At 41.8% G+C, this 27,913-nt stretch overlaps 1 protein-coding gene and 1 pseudogene across 12 annotated transcripts in view; one reads left to right on the forward strand and one right to left on the reverse strand.

Annotated features, from left to right (window-relative positions):
• PPEF1 (protein phosphatase with EF-hand domain 1) overlaps positions 1-12,270 on the forward strand; it is a 150,930-nt gene extending 138,660 nt beyond the window's left edge. For 11 of the 12 annotated variants that reach the window (XM_054544376.2, XM_063721187.1, XM_063721188.1 and 8 more), the window contains 4 exons: positions 2,397-2,503; positions 8,250-8,413; positions 10,066-10,150; positions 11,627-12,270. In XM_054544376.2, coding sequence (XP_054400351.1) covers positions 2,397-2,503; positions 8,250-8,413; positions 10,066-10,150; positions 11,627-11,838 — 568 coding nt within the window. In that variant the 3' untranslated portion in view covers positions 11,839-12,270. The remainder of the gene's footprint in view (positions 1-2,396; positions 2,504-8,249; positions 8,414-10,065; positions 10,151-11,626) is intronic. The other variant, XR_010138967.1, reaches the window with a different exon arrangement.
• A 5,443-nt stretch (positions 12,271-17,713) lies between these two features.
• Positions 17,714-22,131, reverse strand: LOC100451709 (biogenesis of lysosome-related organelles complex 1 subunit 6-like; annotated as a pseudogene).
• Positions 22,132-27,913: the final 5,782 nt, after the last annotated feature.

Genomic DNA, 27,913 nt, shown 5'->3' on the forward strand with positions numbered 1-27,913 from the left:
TTTATAATCTTTCTTACTTTTGTAAGGTCAGTAGTGATGTCCCCTCTCACTCTTGATTTTAGAAATTTGAGTCTTTTTTCTTTTTTTTCTTGGACATTCTAAAGGTTTGACAATTTAGTTGATCTTTTCAAAGAACCAATTTTTAGGTTTGTTGATTTTTCTTTATTATCTTTCCATTCTCTATTTCATTTCTTACTGCTCTGTTCTTTATTATTTCCTTTTATCTGCTTATGTTGGGTGCAGTTCACTTTTTTTCCAATTTTTTATTTTATTTATTTATTTTTTTTTTGTGATGGAGTTTTGCTCTTGTTGCCCAGGCTGGAGTGCAATGGCGTGATCTCGGCTCACTGCAACCTCTGCCTCCCAGGTTCAAGCGATTCTCCTGCCTCAGCCTCCCAAGTAGCTGGGATTACAGGCATGAGCCACCACATCCAGCCTTTTTCCAATCTTTTAAAGCGGAAGATTATGTTATTGATTCGAGATCTTTTTTCTTTTTTAATATAGGCATCTATAGCTATAAATTTTTATCTAAGCACTACTTCATATGTTTTGGTATGTTGTATTTTCATTTTCACTCATGTTAAAGTATTTTCTGACTTCTCCTGTGATTTCTTCTTTGACCTGTTGGTTAAGATTTTGTTATTTAATTTTCTCATATTTGTGACTTACCCAAATTTCTTCTGTTGTTAATTTTTAATTTATTTATTTTCCCAAATTACTTTCTGTTATTAATTTACTTCTTTCAATAAATCCTAAATTTTCTTCAAAGTAAAGATACTTTGATCTTAATCCTTTTAAATCTATTAAGGCTTATATTATGGCCTAGCATCGAGTCTATTGTGGAGAATGTTCCACATGTACTATAGAAGAATGTAATTCTCTTGTTGTTGGGTGGAGTGTTTTACACATATCTGTGAGGTCTAGTTGGTTTGAGTGCTGTTCAAGTCTTCTCTTTCCATGTTGATTTTCCACCTAGTTGTTTCATCATTACTGAAAGTCGACTATTGAAGTCTCAATATTATTGTTGAATTGTCTATGTCTCCCTTCAGTTCTGTCCATTTTTGCTTCATGTAGTTTTGAGCTCTGTTGTTAGGTTCTCATGTGTTTCTAATTGCTTCATCTTCTTGATGGACTGTTTTATCATTATAAAATACCCCTCTTTGTCTCTGGTAACAATTTTTGTCTTAAAGTCCATTTTGTCTACTGTTGGTATGCCACTCTAGCTCTCAGGCTTGCCGTTTGCATGGAATTTTCTTTTTGTCTTTTTCCTTTTAAACTCTTTGTATCTTTGAAACTAAAGTGTGTCTCCTATTAACAACATATAGTTAGATCTTGTTTTGTTGTTTTTATCCAGTTTCATAATCTCTGCCTTTTGATTATTTAATCCATTCTCATATGATGTTATTATTGATATGCCTGGGTTTACATCTATCATTTTGCCATATATATATGTGTGTGTGTGTACACACACAAAAAATACAAAGAGGAACAAAATAGTCATTATATGTATGTGTGTGACTATTTTGTTCCTCTGTTCCTCCTTTATTTGAAAATTTATTTTTGTAAATGGTCTGAGGTAGAGGTTGAAGTCTAGGTTGTTAGCTAACTCTCCTAGCACTCTTTTTAAAAATTGTCCTTTTCTACTGAATTGCAATACCTCTGTATTATATATATTATTCCCATACATAGTTTGATATATTTATGAATTTTTTATTTTGAGACAGAATCTGGCTCTATTGCCCAGGCTGGAGTTCAGTGGTGCAATCTCAGCTCACTGCAACTTCCGCCTCCTGGGTTCAAGCAATTCTCCTGCCTCAGCCTCCCAAGTAGCTGGGACTACAGGCATGCGCCACCATGCCCAGCTAATTTTTGTATTTTTAGTAGAGACGGGGTTTCACAATTTTGGCCAGGATGGTTTCGATCTCTTGACTTTGTCATCCACCCGCCTCGGCCTCCCAAAGTGCTGGGATTACAGGCGTGAGCCACAGCACCCAGCCTTTGTTTATGAAATTTCTATTATGTTCTACTCACATATCAGTCTTCTCTTGTGTCAATATCTGTTGTTTTATCTCAGTGATTTAATGATAAATTTCAATACCTGGTATAGTAAGTTCCTCTTTATTTTCCTTCTTTTCAAATGATTGTTCATGTGAGTTTTGACATTCAAAAGAAAATGCTATTTGTAATCTTTTTAAAACTTCACGAAATGCATGTGTGCACGCACACACACATACACATACATATACATATGCATACATTTACCATCTAGTAGCAATATGTGAGAATCTAGGCAATTCATTTAAAGTAAAAATTCATAAATAGTAATATTGCACATTAAAATGAAACACAACAGGATGATTTATGTTACTTTTACCTAATTATTGTTTTCCTTACAGAGTGCATACTATGGAAAACAGCGCCATTAAGATATTAAGAGAGAGAGTGATTTCACGAAAAAGTGACCTTATTCGTGCTTTCCAACTTCAAGACCACAGAAAATCAGGTAACAAATTTGTATAACATTTACCATTTCTTAACACACCAAGTTACATACAGATCACTTTTCATTTTCTTTGCTTCCTTAGGATTTCAGTTCTCCATTTTTACTAAGAAGGAAGAATAGAGATAAAAATAAAATATAATCCATTATTTGCTCAAAAAAGGCATATTTCTCCCTTTTAGCAAGCTATTTTCAGCTTGGAAAACTAACAACCCTGAATTAAACTTTTTTTTTTTTTTTTTTTTTTGAGACAGAGTCTTGTTCTGTTGCCCAGGCTGGAGTGCAGTGGTGCGATCTCAGCTCACTGCAACTTCCGCCTCATGGGTTCAAGCGATTCTCCTGCCTCAGCCTCCTAAGTAGCTAGGATTATTAGGCGTGCACCACCACGCCCAGCTAATTTTTGTATTTTTAGTAGAGATGGGGTTTCACCATGTTGTTCAGGCTGGTCTTAAATTCCTGACCTCATGATCCGCCCACCTTGGCCTTCCAAAGTGCTGGGATTACAGGCGTGAGCCACCCGGCCCTAAACCTCTATTCTGATAGTATGCTAGACTAGACATTCTGGAGGGCCTTCTTGTTAACAAACAGCTAGATTTTGGAGGATGTAGAATGTTAATGCATTTACCAGCCTCACAGTAACGTGAATCTTCCAGCTGCATCTTCACTTTCCGTGAAAGATGATTTGAAACCACATGTGGGAGCATGGAGCAACAAGAAAGCACAAAAGGCTAGAATGTCCTGGGGCCCAATGCTGATATTGGTATAGCAATCAATTCTGAGACTAAATTATAATATAGTAGAAAGATGGAAAAGCTGAATCTGAGACTTCCATCATCATGCTTGGACCCTCAAAGTGGCTAAAGTTGTCCTAAGTCTGTAATGCTCCCTGACTCCTGGCAAGGAAATGCAAATTTATCTTTGAGGGAAGCATCCCTAATTTTGGCCACTCGCATATCCAGAGATTAAGATCAACTCACATGAGCTCACAATCAAAAATTACCAAACAAACAAGGATACAAACTACCATGAGTGAGAGTCAGCAGAAACAACAGTTATTTCCCCGAGGACATCAAATATTGGAATTATCAAATAAATATGTTCAAGGGAAATATGGAACCAGAAACATGCATTTGGGAATGATTTGAAGAAAAACCAAAGAGATAGAAAATATGCTTGTTAAAAAAAGAAAAAGCATAATGGATGGGTTAAACGGAAGATTAGACGCTACTCAAGAAAGAATTAGTTTAGGAGTTATAAACAGGCCAGGCGCGGTGGCTCATGCCTGTAATTCCAGCACTTTGGGAGATTGAGGCAGGTGGATCACATGAGGTCAGGAGTTTGAAACCAGCCTGGCCAACATGGTGAAACCCCACCTCTACTAAAAATACAAAAAAAAAAAAAAAATTAGCCAGCCATGGTGGCAGGCACCTGTAATCCCAGTTACTTGGGAGGCTGAGACAGGAGAATTGCTTGAACCCAGGAGGCGGAGGTTGCAGTGACCCGAGACCGCACCATCGCACTCCAGCCTGGGTAACAAGAGTGAAACTCTGTCTCAAACAAACAAAAAAAGAGTTATGGACAGTAAAATGAGAAGTTGAACATACACCTACTCAGGGTACTGGGAGGAGAGAATAGAATGTAAGAGACCATATATTTGACGTGGTAATGGCTGAGACATTTCCAGAATTTATAAAAGACTCAAATTCATAAAGAGGAACAGTGATTCTCAAGTAGAATAAATGAAGTTAAATCCACACCTACACACATTTGTTGTGAAACTCCAGAGCACCAGTAGCAAAGAAAAAATCTTTAAAAAGCAGGCAGAGAGGAAACACATATTGCTACAAAGAGATAACAATTAGACTGATAGATTTCTCAACAGTTGCAAAATTAGACCATAGCATCATATACACAAAGCATTGGAAATTAAATTTAGAAAAACATATACCATGAAAACACTAACAAAAACAAACCTAAGACAGCTTTATTAGTATCAGGCAAAGTAGACTCTAAGGAAGTATATATTACTAGAAATAAAAAAGGACATTTCATAATGATAAAATATTAATTATGCCAATTGAATCCATTCTAAATGTGTATGTACTTATTCATATAGCTTCAAAACTATTCAAAACAAAAATTGACAGAATAAAAAGTAGAAGTAGAAAAATCTACCACGATAGAGGGAGGTTTTAATACTCCTCTCTCAGGAACTAAAATAACAAACAGATAAAAGATTAGCAGACTCTTTTTTTTTTTTTTGAGATGGAGTCTTGCTCTGTCGCCCAGGCTGGAGTGCAGTGGCGTGATCTCGGCTCACTGCAACCTCCGCCACCCGGGTTCAAGCGATTCACCTGCCTCACCCTCCCGAGTAGCTGGGACTACAGGCATGCGCCACCACGCCCAGATAATTTTTTGTATTTTTAGTAGAGATGGGGTTTCACTGTGTTAGCCAGAATGGTGTTGATCTCCTGACCTCGTGATCCACCCGCCTTGGCCTCCCAAAGTGCTGGGATTACAGGCATGAGCCACCGCGCCCGGCCAGCAAACTTTTTTCTTAAAAGACTACATAGAACTCTGTACCCAAATTTCAGAATGCATATTCTTATCAAGCACAAATGGACCATTTACAAAAAGTGACCACACACTGGAACATAAAGTGAATCTCAATAGGTTTTGAAGTATTGGAAACATTAACGGAATAAATTCTCTGACATATACAACTCAGTAACATAAGATAGTAATAAAATCACCCTTTGGCTTGGAAATGAGAAATATATTTAGAAATAATCCTTGGCTCGGGCCGGGTGTGGTGGCTCATGCCTGTAATCCCAGCACTTTGGGAGGCCGAGGAGGGTGGATCACGAGGTCAGGAGATGGAGACCATCCTGGCTAACACGGTGAAACCCCGTCTCTACTAAAAATACAAAAAATTAGCCGGGCGTGGTGGCGGGCACCTGTAGTCTGAGCTACTCAGGAGGTTGAGGTAGAAGAATAGCATGAACCCGGGAGGTGGAGCTTGCAGTGAGGAGATCGCGCCACTGCACTCCAGACTGGGAGAGAGAGCGAGACTCCGTCTCAAAAAAAAAAAAGAAATAATCCTTGGCTCAAAGAGAATCACAATGGAAATTAGAATGCTGAAACTGAATGACAATGAAAATACAATGTATTAGAATTTATGAGATGCAAATTAGAGAGGCATTGATGATAACCTTAAATGTAAAAGATGAAGTTATGATTAACAAAGTAAAAAAAAAAATTTGTTTTTGTTTTGTTTTGTTTTGAGATGGAGTCTCCCTCTGTCACCCAGACTGGAGTGCAGTGGCATGATCTTGGCTCATTGCAACCTCTGCCTCCCAGGTTCAAGCGATTCTTCTGCTTCAGCCTCCCCGAGTAGCTGGGACTACAGGCACATGCCACCACACCCAGCTAATTATTTTTGTATTTTTAGTAGAGACAAGGTTTCATCATGTTGGCCAGGCTGGTCTCCAACTCTTGGCCTTAGGTGATCCACCTGCCTTGGCCTCCCAAAGTGCTGGGATTACAGGCATGAGCCACTGTGCCCGGCCAAAAAATGGTTCTTTGAGGAAACTGTTGAAGTTGACGAAACCATGGTGAGAGAGAGAGAGAGAGGGAAAAAAAACAAATAACCAGTGCAAGTGTAGGGAGGAGCTGCTGTCTAAGGCTGAGAGAGAGGACCCAAGGAAGGAAAAACTTAGAAGGGACCCCTACTCCCAATCAAGAGATGAGATCAAGCCCTCATTGGTGAGGATGTGGCTGTGGTCTGCTGGATAGGGCAGAAGTTCACTGAGGTGCCTCAAGTTACAGTTGAGTCTCCGGCTGGTGGGCCAGGACTGGAGAGGATGGAGCCACCCGCTGAGGTACCAGCAAGACCCTCTTTGGGCTGTGCACCACCGTGTCTCCCACACACTAATGGCGAGGAAGCCATGGGCTGTGGTGTCAGTGAAATTTACTAGAAGGTGGGTGCCACTACATTTTCCACACATGCTAACCATGCTGTGCTGTAGAAACAAGAAGCAAGGCACACCAGAACCAGAAAGAAAAGCTTTTTCTTTTGCTCTTCTTTGCAGTGTTCTTCCTGCACTGTCTACTAACAGAGCCTAACGTTATACGAGCTGCCAAAGAGGAAATGATTACAGGGTCCAGCTCTAGTATCACAAAACATGAAAAAAAAAAAAAAAAAAGACTAGTTTTGGAGCTAAGTGGGAATAAATTGATAGCTGGGGTAGCCAGCAATTAGCTTTTGGATAACAAAAATCTTAAAAGATACCATTCACAATAGATAATCAAGTACTGTGGGAGAAATCTAATGAATGAGGTATGAGATTTCTTTTTTTTTTTTTTGAGACGGAGTCTTGCTCTGTCACCCAGGCTGGAGTGCAGTGGCACGATCTTGGTTCACTGCAAGCTCCGCCTCCTGGTTCCACGCCATTCTCCTGCCTCAGCCTCCCGAGTAGCTGGGACTACAGGCGCCCGCCACCATGCCCGGCTAATTTTTTGTATTTTTAGTAGAGACGGGGGAGGTATGAGATTTCTAAGATATTGTTAAGATAAATCAAAGGGGATGAAATAAATGGGTGGGTATTACTGTGTTCAAGGACTATAAGGGTTGAAGTTGTCAAGATACAAATTCCTCCCAAATTGAGCTATAGTTTCAATGCAATCTCAGTCAAAATCCCAAGGTGGGGATTTTTCAGTAGATCTTGAGAATCTGTATCTAAAAGTCATGTGGAATTACAAAAGGCCCCAAATAGCCAAGATGTTCCTGAAGAAAAAGAATAAGGTAGGAAGACTTTCCCTATTATATTTCAAGATCTATTATAAAAGTACAGTAATTAGAATGGTATGCAATTGGCACAAGAATACCCATATAGACAATGGAAGCAAGTAGAGAATCCTGAAACAGATTCATGCATATATAGACACTTGAAGGTCCCACTGCTGAGCAGTGGGCAAAGGAATCTTTTCAATAAACGATGCTGGGCCAAATGGATATCCATATAAAAATAGAAACAGCTTATACGTAATAAAGATATTTGTGTTTTGAAAAATTACATATATTAGGAGGAAAAGAATATTAGTTGTGAAAGGACAGGTGAATAATACATCTTTTATTCTTTGTATTCTTTTGTGTTTTCAAATCTTCTATAATAAGCAAACCTAGGCCGCGCATGGTGGCTCACACCTGTAATCCCAGCACTTTGGGAGGCCGAGGTGGGCAGATCACTTGAGGTCAGGAGTTTAAGACCAGCCTGGCCAACATGGTGAAACTCCATCTCTACTAAAAGTACAAAAAATTAGCCGGGTATCGTGGCGTGCACCTGTAATCCCAGCTACTCGGGAGGCTGAGGCAGGAGAATCACTTGAACCCAGGAGGCGGAGGTTGCAGTGAGCTGAGATGGCACCACTGCACTCCAGCCTGGGTGAAAAGAGCCAGACTCCTTCTCAAAAAAATAAATAAATAAGCATACCTTACTTTGTTAATCAAAAAAAGGAAAAAAAAATCTAACACCTAAAGTCTGATTTCTTACAGGTGACAGGAAGGACATGATCTGTGGAACACTGAAGATATCCTTGAGTTATTTCTCCTTCAGGGCTGCAGGGCCTGGGAGGATAAATTATGAGGGACAGCAGCTGGCCCCATGCTGCCCTGGCTCTCCCAAGGAGGTTGCATTCTTTAAAATCATATTTTAACAAATCATTTGGGCTTTGTTATTGTCGTTGTTAGGAAAACTTTCTGTGAGCCAGTGGGCTTTTTGCATGGAGAACATTTTGGGGCTGAACTTACCATGGAGATCCCTGAGTTCGAATCTGGTAAACATAGACCAAAATGGAAACGTTGAATACATGTCCAGCTTCCACAATATCCACATTGAAAAACCTGTACAAGAGGCAAGTGAAACATAGCCCCAGCTAAAACCTGGCCAGGGTGAAACAACTTAGTCCTCTGAAAAGCTGGGAGTGGCCGGGCATGGTGGCTCACGCCTGAAATCCCAGCACTTTCAGAGGCCAAGGCGGGCAGATCCCGAGGTCAGGAGTTCGAGACCAGCCTGACCAACATGGTGAAACCCCATCTCTACTAAAAATATAAAAATCAGCCGGGTGTGGTGGTGCCCACCTGTAATCCCAGCTACTCAAGAGGCTGAGGCAGGAGAATTGCTTGAACCCAGGAGGCGGAGGTTGCAGTGAGCCAGGATGGCACCACTGCACTCCAGCCTGGGTGACAGAGCGAGACCCCGTCTCAAAAAAAAGAAAAGCTGAGAGTGGGATAATCTAATAGGTGGAGTGGCAGTCAGGAAAAGCCGAAGGGGAATCTCCCAGGTACACTGTGGTCTGTTCAGCAAATTTGTGTGTTCCCAGGATAAGCAAAAAGAAAAAAAGAAGAAAAAGCTTCCACAAGCAAGTCCACATCAAATACCAGATTTTTTTTTTTAAGTGCTGTCTAGCAGAAGGGGAGATATGACATCCACGCTTTTTGTTTGTTTTTTGAGGTGGAGTCTCGTTCTGTTGCCCAGGCTGGAGTGCAGTGGTGCAATCTCGGCTCACTGCAACCTCTGCCTGCCACGGTCAAGCGACTCTCCTGCCTCAGCTTCCCAAGTAGCTGAGATTACAGGCGCCTGCCACCATACCCAGCTAATTTTTATATTTTTAGTGGAGATGTGGTTTCACCATGTTGACCAGGCTGGTCTTGAACTCTTGACCTCAAGTAATCTGCCCACCTCGGCCTCCCAAAGTGCAGGCATGAGCCCCTGTGCCTGGCCTGACATCCATGCTTTTATACAACATACCATTTCGAATACTTAATGTATTGCTTGTTAAGCCTGAGCGTACAGACTTGCTGACATGACCCAGAATATGTCTGAAAGAGTTTTGAAATGAATCTTTTCTTAGAATGTGAATATCAGGGAGATTTATCAGATCCCCATACTTATTAGTTAACAATTCATCAGCAGTTAAATATGACATTGAGCTGAAAGGGAGCTGGTTGGAGCTAGGACTTGGGTGATCATTTGCAGCGAAGATGAGACGTTAAGAGCAGAGAGAAGGGAAGTAAAGGTAGGTTAGAGACTAAAATATCCCCAGGAAGGAGGCTTTTGACTTCACTTCAGAGGCAGTTTACCATGGTGACTAAGATCACAGGCCTTGGCTTCAGGCAGCCGAGATTTAAATCCCACTCACCAGCTCTGTGACCCTTGGCAAAGTTCCTTTATCTCCCTGTTTTCAAATTTGTAAAATGGACATAATAATAGTTCTGTTCTTGTTCCTTCTTGTTGTAGAGGACCGAATGAAATAATCCACATAAAGTTCTCTGTAAATGGTGGCTGTGTTAGTTACTGCTGCCTTATTCATTTTGGCCCTGTCCCCTGAGGATCACAGATGGAATGAAGAGGGTGGGGCCTCCAAGGGAAGGCTGGCCTTCTCAGATTTCTGTCTAAATCACATCATTTCAATTGTTGATGATGTTTTCTGTTTGTTACATTTGCTAAAAGTGATCTGTGTCATGAATTCAATATGTCCTAACACTTAGAAAATCTTTATTTTAGGCTCATTCTACTCTAGTTGAAACTCTGTACAGATACCGATCTGACCTGGAAATCATATTTAATGCCATTGACACTGATCACTCAGGTAAATAAATGAACTTTGATGAGTCCATTTAGGAAGCGTATTTGTGTGTGTGTGTGTGTGTGTGTGTGTGTGTGTGTATGTTGGAGATACAAAATGAGTACACTTGGATTGAGCCCTATAGTTAATATGGTTTGACACCTTCATTGGTAAGATGGGGCCTTGCTTATGCATACTGTTAAATGAAAATTGTAGGAGCCCATTATTTTGGACTAAGCTCCTTCACCAGGCCCCAACAGACTAGACTAAAAGTCAAAATGGGGTAGCAGTAGTAGAAAGCAAAGGCTAATCTGGTTCTCTGAAATCAGAACTCTGATTTTATCTATTTCGTTCTTCATCTAACATGATGAAACTTGAGGGGAAAAACAAACTCATTTAATATTATTGTTATTTCAGTTTGGCTGCAGACTCTGTATTCAAGACCATAGAGTCCTACAGAAGCCTATGTAGCCATCAGTCAAACTGGAATAACTTTTTATAAATCACCAGCACAAATGAAAAGATGATTTACTATCCATTTCAGTATCTTAGTTACTCATGGCCATAAAAATCATTCCCAGAAATCTGATTCTGTTTTGGGGACTAAGGGCTATGAAAACTCATTTTCTGCTTTGTTTTTTTTGTTTGTTTTTTTTTTGTTTTTTTGCGGCAGAGTTTTGCTCTTATTGCCCAGGCTGGAGTGCAATGGCGGGATCTCGGCTCACCACAACCTCTGCCTCCCGGGTTCAAGCAATTCTTCTGCCTCAGCCTCCTGAGTAGCTGGGATTACAGGCGTGCGCCACCACACCCTGCTAATTTTTATTTTTAGTAGAGACGGGGTTTCTCCATGTTGGTCAGGCTGGTCTTGAACTCCCGACCTCAGGTGACCTGCCCACCTCAGCCTCCCAAAGTGCTGGGATTACAGGCCTGAGCCACTGTGCCCGGCCTTCTGCCTTTAGCTTTGATGCACATTTACTTATTTTCAAATTTTTAAAAACTCATCAGATAATCCCCTACTGCAGAGACCTTTGAACACCAAAAAAAAAATAAATAAATAAATGATCAACACATTAAAGTAAATTATTGCCTATGAAAAAGGCAGCACCATTGTTTGTAATCCTCTTATTGACTCCCAGGATATCTTCTCCCTCTGCTTTGATGTCACCCTCCTCTCCGCCCTCCTTCCATGCACCTCACCTTTCTATTTTAGGTCTTGTAATTTCTATACCACATTTAGTCCCATAGTCCACAACCCCGTCCCCATTTCTTCACTGTTTGCTCATTCTGGCTTTAGAATAAGTTCAGGATCCCTTGGTAGTTGAAAGTGAGATATTGTTTCTTACATTTATGATCTTACTCTTCCATATCCTTCAGTATCTTCACGGTCAGGCATTTTAGTGAGTTTCTAACCGGGGCTATTTAATCAGTGTGGCTTCCCCAACCCTTGCCTTAGGTGGGTCTTAAAATGAACACTCACAACCTTCTCCTATATTCTTTTAGGCCTGATCTCCATGGAAGAATTTCGTGCCATGTGGAAACTTTTTAGTTCTCACTACAATGTTCTTATTGATGATTCCCAAGTCAATAAGCTTGCCAACATAATGGACTTGAACAAAGATGGAAGCATTGACTTTAATGAGTTTTTAAAGGCTTTCTATGTAGTGCATAGGTATGAGGACTTGATGAAACCTGATGTCACCAACCTTGGCTAAACACAAATGAGGGCTTCCCTCAGGCTCCCTGTAAACAGCTAGGCCCAAATCACAAGTACAGTCCTTTCCAACACCCCTGAAGTTCACAGTCAGTAGCAAAGAAAAGCAGATCCCAATTCATCCCACAAACAGATGCATAGTATAGGTTTTGGAAGTCCCTAGCAAGCTGTTATTGGTAAGATTAGGTTAAATGTCAGTAATAGGATTTGGTTTCAGCATTAGTACCTACATATTGCCAGCAAGAAACTGGGTTTGAACCTAGTGGTGTTCTCCTGAGTGCCACCTAACCAGGAGGCCAGAGCGGTTTGAAAACATCCTGAAAGGAACTCACACAGCACAAGAGAAAACTGCTAAGCACGACATCTGTGAGTGACTGAGGGAGACAGGAGGAATACCAGGTTATTCATGGAATAAAGTCTTTCCATCTTTAAACTGTCATCTTCTTTGGAGATTTTATAAGCCAGTGATCCTCAATTAAGGGATCCACCCTTCAGGGATGAGAACCATATTGGATTCTTGGTGGGAGTCTGTGGGAGTGTATTGTTTGAAAAAGCATATTTTTTTGTGTGTGTATGTTGGAGATACAAAGTGAATACACTTGGATTGAGCCCTATAATTAATATGGTTTGACACCTTCAATGGTAAGATGGGGCCTTGCTTATGCATACTGTTAAATGAAAATTGTAGGAGCCCATTGTTTTGGACTAAGCTCCTTCACCAGGCCCCAACAGACTAGACTAAAAGTCAAAATGGGGTCACCCATGCTGAGGTCCTGTGTCATCTCAGGCCAGCTTCAATTGGCATAATAATGAAGTTCCCTCTGCCTTACAACAAAAAGTAACCTGATGTTAACCAATCAATTATTTGTTTATTGTTATTTCCCGGCTGTCTTACAAGGAAGGTAACTTTGAAACAACCAGTCTGCTTTTTGTCCTTTGGTTCTGCTTTCTTCAGTTTTTCTCTGTCTATAAAACCAACCTCCTCAGCTCAGCTTATCAGAACACTTTATTTTTATGGAAGGAAGTGTTGCCTGATTCTAGAATCACAAACAAAGCCAGTTAAGATCTTTAAATGTTATCTTTTGACCAATCTGGTGACCATAAAAGGGACCATAAGGAGACTACTAATTACTCTTAAGGGCCTCTTGAGGAATGCAGGACATGTGCTGCTGATCCCTTTCAGGTCCCCTGTCTTCCTCACAGAGTCCTAGGTGTTGTAAATAAGTTCATTTTGGGCCAGACTCTGCTGTTTTTGCATTGAGACCCCTGAATCTTTTGGCTTTCAAATCCAAGGTAAATGCCATGAGTGAGCATTTGACTTTGGGGTACTGCTATGATTTGAATATGGTGTATCCCCTCTGAAACTCATGTTAAAATTTCATTGCCATTTTGGCCATGTTGGGAGGTGGGGTCTTTAAGAAGTGATTAGGTCTTTAAGAGGGATTAGTGCCTTTCTCATGGGAACAAGTTAGCGAATGAAGAAGTTCAGCCCCCTTTTCTCTGGTGTGTGAGTGCTCTCTCTCCCCTGCTCCTTTCACTTTTCCACCATGCTATAAAACAGCATGAGGGCCTCACTGGATGCAGCCACCCAATCTTGGACTTCCCAGTCTCCAGAACCATGAGCTAAATAAACCTCCATTCTTTATAAATTACCCAGTTGCAGGTATTCTGTTATAGCAACACAAAACAGACTAAAACAAATACCAAGGGTCTGTGCCATAAGGGGACACATGGCATTTGGGTTTGCAGTGGATGATGAGTCACTGGCAAGGGCTGCAGTTTTAAAGGTAACTGACAGTAGTTGCAGTAACTGACTGTTACTGTAGGAGTGAGCCTGGCTTTCAGAATTCACAGCTATCTATCCACTTTATTTCTTCTCTTCTTGTGTGCTGAGGTAAGAAAAATCATTAGCTAATTTAAAGGGATTTCAGAGCCAAAACCGACTTCGCTCTGAAAGACCCAAGTTCCAACATAAAAATAGGATGCTTAATTTCTAAAGAACTGAGTACTCTTGGCTTTAGGGTGCCCCTTTGTTCGTGGTTCTTTCCCTCCCATGGACAGCTATAGGTTTCCTATTTGTCATGTTTTTGTGTCCTGAGAACTTGGTCAACCAACCAAAAGGTTGGGAGTTGCCAAGAATATGGCTAGACAGAAATGTGGGTTGCACCCTGTTTGTGACTAGCATACTGACTGTTATGTCTAAATCTTTCTTTCTTTTGGCTGTCTTTGGTAGTCTGGATTTTGATCTAGAAAGATTAATAAGAAACATAATGGACACCCCAAGTTCTAATGCATGCAAATATAGTCACCCTTTAGGGACTCCAGACAGCTGTGTATTCAAACATTATGGTCCATTCTTGTGCACATTTTTAAACCTATGGGCAGATTATACCAAAGACTTGGCCAGGCACAGTGGCTCACGCCTGTAATCCCAGCACTGTGGGAGGCCGAGATGGGTGGATCACTTGAGGTTAAGAGTTTGAGACCAGCCTGACCAACATGGTGAAACCCTGTCTCTACTAAAAATACAAAATTAGCCCAGCATGGTGTTGCACACCTGTAATCCCAGGTACTCAGGAGGCTGAGGCAGGAGAATCACTTGAACCCAGGAGGCAGAGGTTGCAGTGAGCCAAGATCGCACCATTGCACTCCAGCCTGGGCAACAAGAGTGAAACTCTGTCTCGAAAAAAACAAAAACAAAAAAAGATTATACCAAGGACCATTTGGAGTTCCAGTGGCCTTTGTGTGGACTGTTCAAGCCTCCCAAGGTTGTTTTTATTCTTTTATTCTTTTTATTTTTTTTTTTGAGAGGGAGTCTCGCCCTGTCTCCCAGGCTGGAGTGCAATGGCGCAATCTTGGCTCACTGCAACCTCTGCCTCCCGGGTTCAAGCAATTCTCCTGCCTCAGCTTCCCGAGTAGCTAGGATTACAGGCGCGCACCACCATGCCTGGCTGATTTGTATCTTTAGTAGAGACGGAGTTTCACCATGTTGGCCAGGCTGGTCTCGAACTCCTGACCTCGTGATCCACTCGCCTCAGCCTCCCAAAGTGCTGGGATTACAGGCGTGAGCCACCACGCCCAACCTCTTTTTATTCTTAGAACTAAATTAGCAGACTGTAGCTATAGGGTTAAAGTCTGAATGGGATGTATATAATTGATTAGCATGTAGAGGCTTCTAAGCTCTCTTTCTCTCTGTCCTCCCCTGCCTACTTAGAATCTGCTGACATTTTTGCTTGGTTACCTGCCCAGGATTCCAAAATAGCCTTTTTAAAAGATTCATTGCAAAGAGCTAATGAAAGGCTAGAAATGGAAGATATCCCCCACACCAAGGATGGTAAAACTGATGTAACTCCTACTGCTCCTCTCTATCCTACTTTGCCTGAATATTTAGTCTATTAATACTCTGTCTGAATTGCCTTTCTTCTGTGAAAAAAACAAAACAAAACAGTTAAACAGTTTCCTTGTAGCATAAAACCACCTGAAAATTCAGGAGACAATCCTGGAGTGATGTACATTACGTGGATAAAAACAGCTCAGGGCCATAGGTTAAAAATTTTGCAAACCCAGGGAAGACCTTTAATCTGAAGAATTTACAGACTTTTTTTTTTTTGAGATGGAGTCTTGCTCTTGTCACTCAGGCTAGAGTGCAGTGGCGCAGTCTTGGCTCACAGCAACCTCCGCCTCCCAGGTTCAAGCAATTCTCCTGCCTCAACCTCCTAAGTAGCTGGGATTACAGGCACCCACCACCATGCCCGGCCAATTTTTGTACTTTTAGTAGAGACGGGGTTTTGCCATTTAGACAAAGCTAGTCTCGAACTCCTGACCTCAAATGATTTGCCCGCCTCAGCCTCCCAAAGTGCTGAGATTACAGGCGTGAGCCACCACGCCCAGCCAGAATTCACTGTCTTAATTATAACTTAAGATCCCAGGATGGGGGCCGTGTGCGGTGGCTCAAGCCTGTAATCCCAGCACTTTGGGAGGCCGAGGCGGGTAGATCACGAGGTCAGGAGATCGAGACCATCCTGGCTGACATGGTGAAACCCGTCTGTACTAAAAATACACACACACACACACACACACACACACAAAGCTGGGTGTGGTGGCAGGCGCCTGTAGTCCCAGCAACTCAGGAGGCTGAGGCAGGAGAATGGCGTGAACCCGGAAGGTAGAGCTTGCAGTGAGCCGAGATGGCGCCACTGCACTCCATCCGGGGCGACAGAGCGAGACTCTGTCTCAAAAAAAAAAAAATACCACCAACTAATATACATGTTGGTGGGATCTGGAAAGCCCAAAAATGGATGAAAGAGGCAGAAATGGTATTTTCCTGAGTTATATTAGTGACCTGACAAGCCCCACCTGGTCCATTTACGGGTCAGACAAACCCTGAAAGATTGCAAATGACCTTAGGAAAGCTATTTCCAAAGTATTTCAGCTCTATGGCAACCAACAACCTAGAATGACTTGTGGGCCTGCCCCAGGGCATTCCAATAAGCAACCCCTAAAACTGCAGTTTCAAAAAAATAGTTGTCATTGGTGCAAATGATCAAAACATTGAAAAAGGGACTGCTCCCAAAGAATTTGAGAGAAGCCCTTTAAAAACAAGCTGCCTACCTCTGATCATCTCTATTTTAACCACCAAGACTGACAGGCCTCCGAAGATAGCTCTGTTAAGTTTCTACTGGTTATTTTTTGCCCTGTTTGTTAAAAAGCTCTGCCCTGAAGGCAGTGATCTAAGTAAGGAACAAGATTTTGAAATTCTTTCTAAAAGAAATTTATATCTGTAAGGGAAATCTCCATTTTTAAGGGTATCTCCCTCTCTGCACCTAAACCATTAGAAACTTTTACAGTGAGAAAGGCACTGGCTTAAAAGCTTGCATATCAACCTTAACCTTTGTTTAAGTTGCTTTTCCTGTCCATCTTTTTTTTTTTTTTTTTTTGAGACAGAGTCTTGCTCAGTCGCCCAGGCTGGAGTGCGGTGGCGTGATCTCGGCTCACTGCAAGCTCCGCCTCCCGGGTTGGTTCACCCCATTCTCCTGCCTCAGCCTCCCCAGTAGCTGGGACTACAGGCGCCGGCCACCACGCCCGGCTAATTTTTTTGTATTTTTAGTAGAGACGGGGTTTCACAGTATTAAGCCAGGATAGTCTCGATCTCCTGACCTCGTGTTCCGCCCACCTCGGACTCCCAAAGTGCTGGGATTGCAGGAGTGAGCCACCATGCCTGACCGGGCAAATGAATCTTAATGAAAGCAATAAGATCTGCTTCTTTCTGTGTGTATGTTTGTATATCTATGTGTTATGTGTATCTGATATTTTCATACCAAAATATATAAAAGAGCTCTATTTAATTGGCTTAAAGAAAAAGTGTTTAAAGTCATTAATTATAAAGCAAGCATATTTTTCCCCTAAATTTACTAGTCAAACAAGCTTATTATCTCTTAGATGTATAATAAAGCTATAAAGCCAACCAAAGAGCAAAATACATGAAAAAAAATCTTGATACCTATCAGTCATGGTGATACAGAAGGGCTGGGCTCCTGGCTAAACCCAACCCATAAGCCTGGAACCTCGGCCCTAAGTGAAAACAGCTGACCTCGTTTTTCCAGCCAAATGTTGCCATTTTTGGCCTGCCCTGCCCCTATCCTTTGCCGATAAAAGATTTCAGCTGGCAGAGCAACACAAGTGGCTGAATGTCAAGGATACAAGGAGCTGAGTGGTGAGCAGAGAAGCAGTGTCCATCAGAGACTATGGATAGACACGGCTAACTTCAGACTGTGCGGCTTCGGAGAGGAGCCCAGCCAGAGACAGCCGGGCTTCAGGGAAAGATCACCCTCCCATCCCCTTTCCAGCCTCCCTTTCTGCTGAGAGCCACCCACCGCTCAATAAAGTCTTCTGCATTCATCACCTTTCAAACAGTTCATGTGGCCTGATTCTTCCTGGACTTCGAACATGAACCCAGGTTCCGAGAGGGCAGGGTTTGCCACCCTGACCCTCCACTGACCTGGTTGGCACTTGGCCAACCCTGGATGGCAGAGCTGAAAGAGCGTGGGTTGTAACATGCTTGGATGCTGCTGCAGGGCCCACAAGAGCCTGCTCCCACCAGAGAAGAGTGACCAGTCGGTCCAGGATTCATTTGCTCTGGTGCCTGCACTCACTCGCTTGCACGCTCCCTCCTGCCAAGAGTAGCCAGTGGCGGGCTGAGTGGAATGAGCTACTCCAGTTCCTGCCCACGAAGGAGTTTAAGAGAACTATCCTGTCTCGATGGGAAGGGAAAAAAAGCAGAGTGGAAGAACCATGTTTAACCTATTAGTCTTTTTGCTTCTGTAATACTTTAGTTTCCTGATTTTTTTTGAAAAATAACTTGAGGTGATGGCTAGCTTTGCCTAAAGAACAACTCAAGCATAATTGTTAAAAATGAGTAAATTAGGTGTATGTAAATGGGATACAAATTGATAAATGAACTTTTCAGTTTTGGAAACCTTTTACAGTAACTTAAAGTCCTGTTATGATTAAGTAATATTCATGAACTGTCTGAGTCATTTCCAATTAAGTTAGAATACTGAAACGTTAATTTGAACATAACTTTAAATTTATTTTTGGCTTCTTAAATTTTATAGAAAGACTAAATATGGCTGGGTGCGGTGGCTCATGCCTGTAATCCCAGCACTTTGGGAGGCTGAGGTGGGCGGATCACGAGGTCAGGAGTTCCAGATCAGCCTGGACAACATGGTGAAACCCCCATCTCTACTAAAAATACAAAAATTTGCCGGGCGTGGTGGTGGGCTTCTGTAATCCCAGCTACTCAGAGGCTGAGGGAGGAGAATTGCTTGAACCCAGGAGGTGGAGGTTGCAGTGAGATCGTGCCACTGCACTCCAGCCTGGGTGACAGAGCAAGATTCTGTCTCAAAAAAAAAAAAAATAAATAAAGACTAAATATATTTTAGTCTATTTAAAGAAAAGCTATGGAAAAATAAATATATTTTGGTCTGTTAATATGAAAAGTTGTACTTTGAGAAAGTGCATATTTCTAGAAATTATGAAACTTTACTGATTCACAATTGCTAAGGATTAAAAATTCTAATAATATAATTAAAACTACTATAAAGGCATTCTGTATGCAAACTAAAGAAAGTAAGATGTGTTTTGGTGAGGAAAAAATAAAAGGATACTTTTTTCTTAAAAAGAATAATTTTGTCTAATTTGGAGGTTATTTAAAGGTTGTTTCAAAATAAGGATTTAGGAAGGAAATATAAACGAGGTAGGGAGGAACCAGTAAGAGCGATGTCAAGAAAGTTATAAGTATGAAAATGTATGTTTGGCTTAAAAAAAAGTTGAAAAGAGAAAAAGTAATTTTTTTTCGTATGAGGAATTTTTGTTGTCAAAATGATAAGGGAAAAAGGAAAGTAAATTTTTGTCATAAAGTAGAATGATTGGTTGTTCCAATATGAAAAAGAAGGAAGTATAGAACAAAACTGAAGGTTTAAGCAAGTTGTACAAGATTTGAGCAAGTTCTAAGAGATCTGAGCAAGTTGTAGGTGTGTAGGAGATAGATCCTATGAAAAGAATTTTGTAGGCCAGGCGAGGTGGCTCACACTTGTAATCCCAGCACTTTGGGAGGCCGAGGTGGATGGATCACTTGAGGTCAGGAGTTCGAGACCAGCCTGGCCAACATGGCAGAACCACGTCTCTGCTAAAAATAAAAAATTAGCTGGGTGTGGTGGTGCATGCCTGTAATCCCAGCTACTCGGGAAGCTGAGGCAGGAGAATCATTTGAACCCGGGAGGCAGAGGCTGCAGTGAGCCACAACTGCACCATTGCACTCCAGCCTGGGTGACACAGCAAGACCCTGTCTAAAAAAAAAAAAAAAAGAATTTTGTATGTGATCAAGTTGGCAAAAATTGGAAGGGAATTATTTATAGGGTTTTCTAAAAATTAAGCTTTGAGATCAAAAGTACACTAATACAAAACTAAAATTTAGTCCCCTGTGTTAAAACAAGGTTTTCTTAGAATATTCATCTGCTTTTTTTTTTCCAGAGACCTTTTTTTGTATTAAATGTGTAAACAGTAGTCCTCATTTTACAAATTCAAAATCAGACAAATGTATGAGGGTGTATAATTGGTATATTTATAAACTGTATCACCCAAAAAACCACTGCGATCACAATCCATATTACATTCAACGTTTGCGTATTTACATGATACTTACTGCAAAGTAAATACAAAATGAACTCCCATCATCTTAGTTCAGAACACAGGTGATATAATTTCAGAACAAAGGCAGTTTTTTCAACAACAACAAGAGATTGGAGACCAGTTGGATATTAAATAATACTGTAAAACGGTAAATAATACACTCTTGATTTTAAACAATGAAACCTCATAATATTTTCCTCACATAGTAACTTTCTACATATAGTATCCAGAAAAAAATCTAGAAAACACTAAAGGTATCATGCTACCTCTTTGTGAAACTATTTACTAATTTTTCACCATCTCTATCATTATAAAGTGGGTCGTTGCTACTATACATCATTCCACTTCAAGAATTTTTTTTTTTTTTTTTTTTTTTTTTTTTTTGAGACAGAGTTTCACTCTTGTTGCCCAGGCTGGAGTGCAGTGGCACCATCTTGGCTCACTGCAACCTCTACCTCCTGGGTTCAAGCAATTCTCCTGCCTCAGCCTCCTGAGTAGCTGGGATTACAGGCATGTGCCACCACACCAAGCTAATTTTGTATTTTTAGTAGAAACAGGGTTTCACCATGTTGGTCAGGCTGGTCTCGAACTCCTGACCTCAAGTGATCCACCTGCCTCGGCCTCCCAAAGTGCTGGGATTACAGGTGTGAGCCACTGCACCCGGCCTAGATGTAATCTTTGAACCCAAAAGTTTCAAAAGCAGTGACAACGGCACTGGTTAGTAGAATCTATCTGGCATCTTGCTCACCGGAACTACACCTGAACTGCTGTTATTTCCTGTGCATGCACTTTTCCATTATGTTCTTCACAAGCCTCACCTCTTTTCCAGGGGTAGATGTGATTAAACAGCTGGCATTTCTTCTTAACTAAGCAATGAAAAGACAATTACTAAAAATCAGCATTGTATTGCCAGAAATGCAAGCCAGTTCATAAAATAAGAACTGGAAAGTTTTAAATCTATATTCATTAAGAAGCTAAAAAATTCATTTGAATTTTTAACCACTTAGAGTCTAGACTTAATAAACCATTTTCCAGTTTATAAATGATTCAAGGTCAAAATAGTATATTTTAAAATTAAATAAAATTTGAAAAACTTACATATAAATATCAAAAACAAAGCGATATGATGTCTACTATTTAGGAAGAAAGGCGTGGAGACACAGTAATCCTGGAATAAGGATTTCAAGATCTGACATAATGGTATAAGCCACTACCTCAACTTCAGTCTACACTTAAGCCATCTTAATCCAAATATAGGAGAAGAAAACACACAAACACAAATTGTCGTGTTCTTTTAGCTGGTCTGGCAGTTAACTACTTTTCTCTTTCAAACTCCTGTCATTGCTGCTCTTTTTCCAACTCTCTTTTGTCTCCTTTGCTGCAGTTTAAGTGCTTTTTTTTTTTTTTTGAAACAGAGTCTTGCTCTATCACCCAGGCTGGAGTGCAGTGGCACGATCTCGGCTCACTACAACCTCCACCTCCTGGGTTCAAGAGATTCTCCTGCTTCAGCCTCCCAAGTAGCTGGGACTACAGGCTTGCACCACCACGCTTAGCTAATTTTTGTATTTTTATTAGAGATGGGAGTTTCACCATGTTGCCCAGGCTGGTCTCGAACTCCTGACCTGAAGTGATCCGCCCACCTCAGCCTCCCAAAGTGCTGGGATTACAGGCGTGAGCCACCACGCCTGGCCTGTGCTCTTTTTTTTTTTTTTAAATTTGATGTTTTTTTCACGAAGCATCAGCATCTCTTTTCTTATTCACCAACTCGGCAGGATAGTGTTTAGCCTCAGCAAAAAAAGCATTAATATCCAACATAGAATGACAGTCTTTAAATTTTGAAATCTCTTGTTCCAGTGTGTCTGACAATACAACCTGGTTCTGTGTGAGTTCCTGGAGGGTTTGTTTTGATCTGTGCAGATCTGGCAAGTAATGAGAAAGCAATCCTTCTGCCAGTTGCTCCACAGCCTTGTTTTATAGTCAAGTCCTCTATTAACCCTTCATCTGGAGAAGTGTCACTTAAACCCAGCATGGGCTCCCGGGCTTCCAGGCTGTTGGGTGGCCTTATCAGGGCCCCGTCCAAGGACGATGGCTCAAGGACACTCATGTCCCTCCAGCTAGGAACAGGGAAGGGGCCTCATCTGCCGTTTTGTGTGTGTGTGTGTGTGTGTGTGTGTGTGTGTTTTTTGAGACAGAGTTTCACTCTTGTTCCCCAGGCTGGAGTGCAATGGCGTAATCTCCACTCATTGCAACCTCTATCTCCCGGGTTCAAGCAATTCTCCTGCCTCAGCCTCCTGAGTAGCTGGGATTACAGGTGTGTGCCACCACACCGAGCTAATTTTGTATTTTTAGTAGAAACAGGGTTTCACCATGTTGGTCAGGCTGGTCTCGAACTCCTGACCTCGTGATCCGCCCACCTCGGCTTCCCAAAGTGATGGGATTACAGGCATGAGCCACCGCGGCCAGCCCTGTTTTTCAGATTTAAGAACACTTTTTTCTTTTAAGCTACCTATAGTTTACAACAATTTGATAAAGTTTATTTTTGTAAACAAAAATTGAAGGCCAAGTTGGGTGGATCACCTGAGGTCAGGAGTTTGAGACCAGCCTGGCCAACATGGCGAAACACCATCTCTACTAAAATACAAAAATTAGCTGGGCGTGATGGCACACGCCTGTAGTCCCAGCTACTCGGGAGGCTGAGGCAAGAGAATCACTTGAACCCAGGAGGCAGAGGTTGCAGTGAGCCAAGATCACGCCACTGCACTCCAGCCTGCGTGACAGAGTAAGACTCTGTTTAAAAAAAAAAAAAAATTGAAACATTTGCTTTTTCTTCCTACCTTATCCTCCAGAATTTGGAAACTATTCATGAGTATTCTTATTTTTATGGCAATCTGGTTATTCACATAAGTTCAATAAGAATTTGCTTGCTTTATAACAGGATACAATTGACAACACTGGTTAAAATACCAAGGCTTTGACTGGACTGTCATATTTGACAATGTGCATAAAATGCCTGCTTTCAAGGGTTCCCAGCCTTACAGTGTGGAAAAAAAGTCACTCTCAAGATATTAGATACTACAGGCAAAGTCTGATGTCTGCCTTAGTTTGGCTTTTTATTATTGAGTGGTTTTAATTTTAATTTAATTTTATTTTTGAGACAGTCTCGCTCTGTCACCCAGGCTGGAGTGCAGTGGCACAATCTTGGCTCACCGCAACCTCCGTCTCCCGGGTTCAAGCAATTCTCCTGTCTCAGCCTCCCGAGTAGCTGGGACTACAGGCACGTGCCACCACGCCCGGCTAATTTTTGTATTTTTTAGTAGAGATGGAGTTTCACAATGTTGGCCAGGTTAGTCTCAAAGTCCTGACCTCAGGTGATCCACCCACCTCGGCCTCCCAAAGTGCTGGGCTTATAGGCGTGAGCCACCGCGCCTGGCCTATTATTGAGAGGTTTTAAAAAGTCCAATGTGAGACTCCTTACAAAATTTCCAACCAAGCAGCTTTTAAAAGAACCTAAGTGATTATTCTTGCTGCATTTATGTAAAACAACCAGGCTAAGTTTAATGAGAGTAAACTTATTTTGCAAACAAATTAGTTTACCTCTGATTATCTTTAGTAGGAATGAGAGTGACTGTAGAGAGAAAAATTGTGTTTCAGAAGAACAAATGTAGTACCCCTGTTACTAGATCGTAGCCCTGTTCACTGCGTTTGAGTTTTTATTATCTACTTGTAGACTGGACTGGATTCTGAATTCTGGTTTCCTCCAATAACTTGCTATAAAACTCCAACTAAGAACAAAAACTGCTCTGTTCCTAAAGCCCTATAAGCTGAAGCTGAACAACTCAATGTAAATTTGGGAAGGGACAAGTCTCATGCCTGATGTGTGGGCCACACAAAGAGTTCACCAGAATGCCCAATGTCACAACCAGAAACATTGAAACGGCAAACCAGGATGCGAAGCTGCCAACTTCACACTGTGGACAGCTTTCCTGAGACAATCGGAAGAAGGCTCCCTATCCTAAGACTCTTACTCCTCTGAATTTTTCTTTGCTTGTTCTTACCTCTTTCACTTGACAGAATAATGCCATAGTTAGAATTTCAGTCAGTAGCTTCTGCGGGTCATTTGCAAATGGTCACTCTTTGCTTTAATTTCACCCAGCCATGGGATGGCAGATAATAAAATTACTGCCTACTGCCATCTGTACAGTTGCTAACACTTCTTGTTGTGCAGGGATAAATCCATCAGGTATTGGAGACTCAGTTGCAAAAATTAACAGGCTACTTGGTTATGATGGTAGACCCCTCATCTGGCTCCTTCTTTGATCTACTTAATTTTAGTTGGGTTGGTTTATGGGAACCTTGGCTAAGAACCATACTCCAAATTCTAGGTATTATCCTCCTGATAGTTACAATAGTAGTCTCCGTAGTGCACTGTATTCTCTCAAAAAGTTTTAAATGTTTGAACACAGCCATTTGTCAAGCATGAAATGGTCTCTCATCTGCTGGAATGACAGAAACTCAGAGAAGTGTGTGATCATGAAGATACCATAACCTGTGATTGATATATTGAGACTAGAAACCCAGATGATGGTAACTGAGAGCAGCGCTGATGCCCTAAGTTTTGGTTGCACTCTCACCTAGGGGAGAGCCTGACCAAAAGAGGAGAAAGGTGTTAAACAAAAATCTGGAGGAGGCCATTGTTTTCAGCTAAGCAACAAACAGACCAGACTAAAAATCAAAATGGAGTCACTCATGCTGAAGTGCCACATCACCAAACCAAAAATGAGTTGTTAGCTGGCCTTCCAAAAAATCAGGATAGTGAAACAGCCTCATTTCCCATATGGGCCAATTTCCATCCAAGTGATAATGAAGTTCCCTCTGCCTTTAATCCTTAAAACAAAAAGTAATCTGAAACTGGCCGGGCACGGTGGCTCATGCCTGTAATCCCAGCACTTTGGGAGGCCGAGGCCGGTGGATCACTTGAGGTCAGGAGTTCGAGACCAGCCTGGGCAACACATGGTGAAACCCCGTCTCTACTAAAAATACAAAGTTAGCCAGGCGTGGTGGCAGGCACTGTAATCCCAGCTACTCAGGAGGCTGAGGCAGGAGAATCACTTGAACCCAGGAGGCGGAGGTTGCAGTGAGCCGAGATCATGCCACTGTACTCCAGCCTGGGTAAAACTCCGTCCCCCTGCAAAACAAAAAACAGAAAAAAAAAAAAAAAAAAAGAAAAGAAAAGAAAATGTAATCTGAAGTAACCTGGTGTTAACCAATCAATTCCAATCAGTTATTTGTCTAGTGTTCTGTTTCTCTGTTTCTACCTTACAAGGAAAGTAACTTGGAGGAGACCAATCTGCTTTCACTCTTTGGTTCCGCTTTGTTTTCTTCAGCTTTTCTCTGTCCACACCAACCTCCTCTGCTCAACTCATTGGAACACTTACTCTAATTTTATGGAATGAAGTGTTGCCTGATTCTAGAATCACAAAGCCAAGTAAGATCTTTAAATTGTAATGTTGCCGTGAGCCACCACGCCCGGCCCCATAGACTATTTTCTATGGAAAAATATAACTCAAGAACAAAAGGAGTGTCTGAAGAGACATATAACCGTTAAAGAATGTGATGGCTTTGTAATTGTGTCAGTTTGGCTAGGCTGAACTACCTTTCTCAGAATTCCCTCTCTTGTATGTTTCTGGTTAGGGTGGGCCAGGAGATTTGGGAGGCAAAAGGAAAGGAGTTGCTATTTTGCAGCTTACACATGCTGTGGCTGATCTGCAGATTCACCTCATTGGTGTGAAACAGTAGCTAGGCCTGCAATTGCTCTACCTACCCCTGGATCCTATCAGCTTCTCTGATTTCTGGGCTGTGTACATGTGTTTAGCTCCATGACCGAAAGCCTTGGCTTCTGCAGGGCAACTCGATGACCAAGGTCAGAGATGGTAAGAAAGGACACAGGCTTCAGTCCATTTTCTTGGGGTGCCAGCTTGTGCTTGTGAGTTTTAGCCTGCTCGTGATCTTCCTTCCTGACTACCTGCCCTGTAGACTTTGTGCTCCAGCATCAGATATGGAGACCATATCTGGTTTCTACTGGTTATCTACCTATAAATCATCAATCATCTATCTGCCTACCTACCTATCTGTATCTTCTTCTGGTTCTGCCTCTGGTTGAACCCAGACTGACACAGAATTTGGTACTGAGAGTAGTTCCAGAAGAACAGAATCTTAAAGATAAGTGCTCTGAATTGGTTCTGGGTTTTCTGAAATTGGTTCCCTACTCTGATTTGATTTAAAGGTACAAGTAGCCCTGTTTCCAGTGATAAAGAGGTACTTGTACTCCACAGTGTGAAGTGGCAAAATAGCTACTCAAATTATCACCTTCAGATACTTGCAATCAAGTACCTATAGAAGGCAAGCCTCTAGGAGAACAAGTATTTGCTACCTTTAACATTTTAGTCAAAAGAATGAGTATAATAGGGTTGGTTGGTTGGTTGTTTACTGAAGAACGTGGGTAAAGAAAGTGATCAGCTCAAGGTCTACATAAAGGACCTGAATGTTTCTAAAACTACCAGGAAAGAAACTCTTATCTCCTGTAGCCACAAGGCTTAGATTTCTGAAAGCCAAACCCGAAGTCTAATCCTGTGAATGCTGAATGACAATACAAATTGAATTCCCAACCTCTTAGGGTATGTTGCTGAAAAGACAATGATTGGGAAGGAATGGCAGCCTGAAAATTGGAATGGAGACCTGTTAGAAATGCTTGTTCCCCGGTGCCGTAAAGAATTAGCACTTGAACATAAATTTAATTTCCTCAGCAAGGCCATTTTTTTTACTTTCTGCAGAAAGGGTACACTCGCCAGCAATTTTGCTACAAACACCGAACAAAGGAGACAGGGTCATTTAACCTGATGTGTCTACCCTACTGCTGTGTCCGGTTTCCATTGGCTGGAATGGGACCTCACATTCTGTATTTGTCCTGACTGGCTGGCAACTTAAACTTTTTTTTTTTTTTTTTTTTTTTTGAGACGGAGTCTCGCTCTGTAACCCAGGCTGGAGTGCAGTGGCACGATCTTGGCTCACCCCAATCTCCGCCTCCTGGGTTCAAGTGGTTCTCCTGCCTCAGCCTCCCGAGTAGCTGGGACTACAGGCGCCCACCACCACGCATGGCCAATTTTTTTGTATTTTTAGTAGAGACAGGGTTTCACTGTGTTAGCCAGAATGATCTCAATCTCCTGACCTTGTGATCTGCCTGCCTCAGCCTCCCAAAGTGCTGGGATTACAGGCGTGAGCCACCACGCCCGGCCTGCAACTTAGAACTTTTTAAAAGAGGGAAAGGCAGAGGAGAACAAAGGAAGGAGGAAGTAACTTGTGGAATGCTGAGAAGGGTAAAAACACCTTCAAATAAGGAAGAGGAACAGGCTATGACCTAATGCTTGCTTGGGCCAGTATAAGCATGCCAGGGCAAATATTTAGGCTAAATTGTGGGACCTAAGAACATAAAGTACATTGATTTCTTTATTACGGCTAGCAGATATTTAAGAATGTTAGCACAGGTCTTTGAATAAATTTTGCTTCTAAGAGAAGTTACTATTGATTCCTAACTAGATGGGGAGGAAAGTCTTTGAAGAGGAACCTCTACTTTACTGTTTCCAGGACCCACCAGCAGATTTTGATTCTTATTTTCCTTTCCTGGAGAAGCAGCCCTGCCACCCCTGCCTGAGGAGGGTACTTTTCCCCTTTTTGGGCCTGGAGGACCTGTAATGGCCTCCCCTGAGTTAGTTGCCATGCAAGGCACTACTGATCCTTCTCAAGTCCTACCCCCACCACCTCTCTCTATTTGGATGTGCTACTATGACCCTATATGGAAGATCAGAAGTGCTTGAAGGACTCAAGAGCAT

Source organism: Pongo abelii, chromosome X (assembly GCF_028885655.2).
Source record: "Pongo abelii isolate AG06213 chromosome X, NHGRI_mPonAbe1-v2.0_pri, whole genome shotgun sequence".
NCBI classification, from domain to species: domain Eukaryota; kingdom Metazoa; phylum Chordata; class Mammalia; order Primates; family Hominidae; genus Pongo; species Pongo abelii.